This window comes from Merops nubicus, unplaced genomic scaffold (assembly GCF_000691845.1).
Source record: "Merops nubicus isolate BGI_N331 unplaced genomic scaffold, ASM69184v1 scaffold2708, whole genome shotgun sequence".
Lineage (NCBI taxonomy): Eukaryota > Metazoa > Chordata > Aves > Coraciiformes > Meropidae > Merops > Merops nubicus.
This window is the reverse complement of record NW_008623480.1, coordinates 27474-32781: the sequence shown is the minus strand read 5'-3', so window position 1 is coordinate 32781 and position 5308 is coordinate 27474. Positions and strand designations below refer to the sequence as shown.

Below are 5308 nucleotides of genomic sequence, written 5' to 3'. Positions count from 1 at the left end.
GACAGTGTTGTCTGCTTTTGCACTCTTATAGTAGAAAACTTTCCTCTCCTTAAATGGTAGAAAGGGAATTAGTTAAGTACTTTAACTAACTGTAGCATTCAAGTAAATCTTAATAGTACTGTAGAACTACTATTAACAGTGAGATGCAGAGTAGATATATGAATGTGGGAATAGAAGAAGTATCTCTGTTGATTAGTAAAATTTGTTCCATGTATGAGACAGACACATATGAAGGATTTCTTCCTAAAGTTCTGTTGTAATTTGAAGCTTGGATTTTCTGTTATCTTGATGTTTTTTTTTCTTTAGGTGCATGTGAAGGAACACTAGCCTGTTCAACTTGTCACTTAATCTTTGAAGACCATATATTTGAGAAACTAGATGCAATTACTGATGAAGAGATGGATATGCTGGACCTGGCGTATGGCCTCTCAGAAACGTAAGACAGTGTAACACTTCACTACATCAAAGAATGGAAGGAAGGGTTTGTAGGTGGGGCAGTCCAGTATTCTTGGAATGCATTTATCAGCTTGTAAGGAATAGCAGGATCCTGTTACATAAATGGGACTGCCATTTAAATATTGTTTATCTGAACATGTATTAAAAAGATGACAATATTGTTTTTGTTACAGAAGAGTGGCACTTGCCAGTACTTGCTCTTCACAGATGCAGAAGTGTCAGATACTTCAGTATAATCAAAACCTCATTTTCTTCAACAAAAACTTTGATGCTGCTGCTATCCTATGTGTCAGTTTTCTTGTTCTTATTTCCCTTTCTTTCTGTTTTCAGTCTCCATTAGTGTTTAGCTAGTTAATGTGTTTTATGAGTGTGTTACATTAGTATTTTAGTTTTGGTCAGATTTTCTTTTCACAGAATCACAGAAGGGTTGAGGTTGAAGGGGATCTCTTGAGGTCATCTGGTCCAACCCCCAGCTCAAGCAGGGCCACCTAGACTCGATGCTCAGGACCATGTCCAGACAGCTCTGGAATATCTCCAAGGCTGGAGACCCCACAACCTCGCTGGTATTTACGTGCATTGATAAGATCCTCTCCTCAAGCATCCTCTAGGATAAACAGTGTCCCACGTGGCAGTGTCCCCACTTGTCACACGCTGACCCATGTCAGAGTGCTTCGGTGCACACAAGCCAGTTTCCCTTCTGGGGGAAGCTAATCCTGCAGTGTGCTCTAACTAAGGTGTTTCAGTGCATAAGATTAGACTAGTGGTAGCCTAAATTGAACCTCTCTTCTCCATCTCCCCCACCATCAGGGAGCCATTCCTAGGGGGCTGCACTGCTTGCTGCTATCATTGAACATACCCACGTGAACAGTGGGCAGCTCTGCCTTAGGAGGTTTCATAAGCTCTTTCCTTCGTGCTTCAATGGAAATGCTTGTTGAAGTTTTTGAGAATCCTTCTCCTGATGTCAGAGGACTTTACACCTGGCCTGTACAGCATAGGAGTTTTTACTTCTCTGCAAGAAGGACTCTGAATTAACTTGTTGATCTCCTTATACCAGTGATGGGAATCCTGTACTAATCATTTCTGTAGGAGAGTGCAGTTTTTGCTTCAGCCAAGTCTTAACTTTTCTTTGTCTTCATATCCTTCCAGAAGTCAAGCTATGAGAGACTTGTTTCACCTTTTTTTTTTTTTTAATCTTTTTTCTTAGTTTCCCAAAAATTTCTTCAATTTAGAAAAAAAACATAAGCCTTTTAAGTGTGAATTCACTTCACTCTTACGGTCTACCCTAGTTCTCCTAAGAGTAACTTTTAGATTCTGGGCCAAACCAATTCCTAAATAGCTCAGGAGGCAAATGATTGAATAAAACCTTTTTTTTCTTTGGCTATCTTTTAATTAAAAATTTAAAGCAAGAGTTTTTACTGAAGAACTGAAAAACAATAGAATGCCAGAGATCTCTGTTTAAATAGTTCTGTTTTCTCTCAAAGTTATTCACACCAAATTAAGTTTTAGGTGCTCTGAAGATGCTTGTTACTTCGATCAGGTTTTTCTAACATCATGTGTTACTCCTGTGGATAGGACTCTTCTGGAAGCCAGAGCTTTAAGCGACTGATACTTGCAACAGGTTACCTGGTCTTCTGTGCTGATGTAAACTTGCGTAAAGGAGGTGCACTACTACACACTGTCGTGTAAGGATAAAAGGTTTTTCTCGTCAGTGACTCTCAGTATTTGGGAAAGCTAGCAGTTGCCACAAAAACCCATGTATGGGTTTAAATGATGTTGTCTGGTAAGACTATGTGATCAACAGTGTGATCTAAAAATCCGGTACTAGATTTCATGTAGTTGAAGTATTTGTGAATGACTTGGGAAGAGAGAATGAAGAGTAAGGTTTGTATATAATGATGAGTTACTCAGTGTGCTAAAATGGAAACCTGTCAGTCAAGACATGTGCAAGGATCTTGTGCCATTGAGTGATAGGAAACAAAGTTTGGTGTTAAAGGTGCAGGTAAATGCATATGGAGAGGTGGGTAGAACAGTGGTAACTTCGCATACTTGAAATAGGCTGTTAGGTAGCTAGTGTCTTTCCAGAAATGTCAGCTTATGTCTGGTATAAAAAAAAAAAGGGGGGGGGGTGTCAACAAGGTAGATGGAACATTGGCAATATTAGGTAGGAACAGGTAGAAAAAAACATTACATGACAAAATGGGGATTCATCATATCTTTATAATTGTGCAACTCTGACTTCCTGTTTTGTGGAGATGATGTTGTTGGTGGTTTTTTTGTTTGTTTGGTGTTTTGTTTGTTTGGTTTGGTTTTATTTTTTGTTGTTGTTGGTTTTTTTTTTAAGTAGTAGAATGAGAGAAAACAAAGGGAAGGCCTATAGAAGTGGTTAAAGGGGGAAAGGCCTTCATGTAGGGATTGATTAAATCAGCTTTTGTGGGGGTCGAAGCTTCTTCAGCTTTAAGAGGTGGGGGAATCTGGTGAAATACCTATTGTAAGAGATCGTAAGTGCTGTGGAAGAATTTTAGTAGGAGAAGGTAATTTTACAGTGTTATTTAGTGCTGCTCGGTGTTCTTTGCACTGCTGCATAGCAGGCTCAAGGCAAAGGGCAGTGTTATTTCACATGCAGTGAAGCCATTGCCACGCTACAGAGTACACGTGCCGGTAAAAACCACTTCACTAAAATTAAGCCTTATGGGCAGTGCTACATATAAGCATTAAGAATCACATCTCTACTAGATTTCATTTCCGAAGCTATTCTTGTGGGTGCATATTAATGAGTTTAAATTTTCTGGTAATATGTGTATTTACATCCGTTGCAGTAATGTGAAGTTGATGTATACAGTCATGTACATAGGAGTCTTACTTTCAGGTATGGTACTGAGCTGGGAGCTTTAGCAACAGCTGATCACTACAAGCTTGAAAGAGTTCTGTATAGATACTAATGTAGTACCACTTTTTGGTAATACCCCTGCCTACAGGCCTACACTGATTTCAATTATTCAACTGCTGCTACAAAGCATTGCCCATCCTTGCTGATGTTTAAGTATTCTGTACTTCAGTACCAAGGCATGGACACCAAATTAAAGATAGCCCAGCAATAAAAGTGGCTTGTGATGTCTGCAGGTTTTGGTTTATTTAATTGCTCACATACATTTTTTCATGCTGAATCATAGGTAGGAAAACGAAGGCTTGCATTTCCTCAGGTGCTATGAGTATTTTATCCTTCTCCTTGTGTTTCTTGGTGTTTCACTCATACCCTTCTGGCTTAATCTTGAGTTGTTTAGTTCAGAAACATTGGACCCTGGATGCATTAGGCTGTGCTTTTTCTGAGGCTTTCATTCAGATTCATTGCCTTCATCTCTTCAAAGATGCCAGATGTCCCTTGGGAGATCAAGTGTATGCCCTGCACCTGACTGAACTGTTGGTGACACATTGAAAACGGGAGGGTTACCCTTATTGTAGGTTGCCTCAGTGAGTAGGAACTACTCCATGTACTATTTCCTGAGCTTTTTTACTGAGCTCTTTAACATAAATCATGACTATTGCTACATGTATCTTTGCATCGATGCACGCAGGGCACTGCTGGTCTGAAGACCGTGCACAAGAGTGGCTGGTCCTAGACCACAGCACATTTGGGATGGCTGACCACTGGGAATGTGAGGGTCTAAATGCTGCTAGATGTGTGACTGGCCAGAGCTAACGACTGTTGCGTTTCCCCACAGATCACGTTTAGGCTGCCAGATCTGCTTGAAGAAATGGATGGATGAGATGACTGTTCGAGTACCAGAAGCTGTTGCCGACGCTAGACAATCAGTAGATATGAGTAAAAACTCCTAAAAGAAAATATCTTAGGGGTTTTAAAGAAGCTTAATTATTTTTATAACTTATTTTTAAATGTGTAATTAAATATGGAAACTTACATAATTGTGAGTTATTTTATATGACTGTCAATATTAGATTAATGATATTTTAATTTTCTTTATAGAACCTCCTATATTTTTACGCTTAAAATGCAATAATACTTCTTATAAGTCATCACTGGATTATAAATGTTAGCAAGTGTATTACAGATTTCATATAACATTATTCTTCCAAAACCCTTATGACGCTTGGAAACTGGATCACTTCTACAAGACTTCTCCTAAAAACCCCTGGACATTTCTAGGTTTCAGGGCTGGATATGTAAGAAGACAAAACCTGTAAGACTGCATGGGGTCTTTTTAAAGTGTCATCATTAAAGCTGGTGTACTCAGAGCTAATTCACATTCTCAGTAAATGTGATACAGCAAATAGTGATTTTTCAGACTTTGGAATCTTAAGGAGTTGTGTCAACTTTTGCCTTGAGAAAATACTGTTAAAACCATGAAATCTAGGGGCTGATACAAAATGTTGGCACCTGCAGCTTAATTGCTGCAGAAGGTCTTTGTTGCCCAAATCGGAAGTCAATAAACCTCAAGAGTATTTACATTTGACTACACCACAAATGTGGGAGTACATGTGGCTTAGAGTAAAGCCTTGGAGCTGTCTAAAGAGAGTGCATAGCTGCTGGAGGTAGCTGTAAGTTCTTGCTGTTCTCTGAAGATGGCTGAGCTGGGATTGAGGAGGGTGATGTTTTTCAGTGTAAGATTTGTTCTGAAATCTTTATCTCTTTTTTTTCAGTTTTGAGCCTGTTCAGGAGGCAGCCTGATGTTAGCCAGGGCATTCAGATGAAAGAGACTCCTAGATTCGGGGCCCTGCTCTCAGGTCATTTCAGTCGTGGTTGATGTGGAATGATCGAGTATATTTGATGCATAAAGATGGCCTAGGTTCCCCAGAAGAAGTGAGGAGACCCCCATGGTGGTGCAGTGTGTGGACT

The 5308-nt window shown here is 39.6% G+C and overlaps 1 protein-coding gene across 1 annotated transcript; it reads left to right on the top strand.

Annotated features, from left to right (window-relative positions):
• Positions 1-306: 306 nt before the first annotated feature.
• On the top strand, positions 307-4290 carry LOC103777507 (adrenodoxin, mitochondrial; the record flags this gene model as incomplete). The annotated part of the gene is made up of 2 exons (XM_008945061.1): positions 307-436; positions 4176-4290. Coding segments are annotated over 2 exons (245 nt in total), but the record flags the coding sequence as incomplete, so codon positions are not given.
• Positions 4291-5308: the final 1018 nt, after the last annotated feature.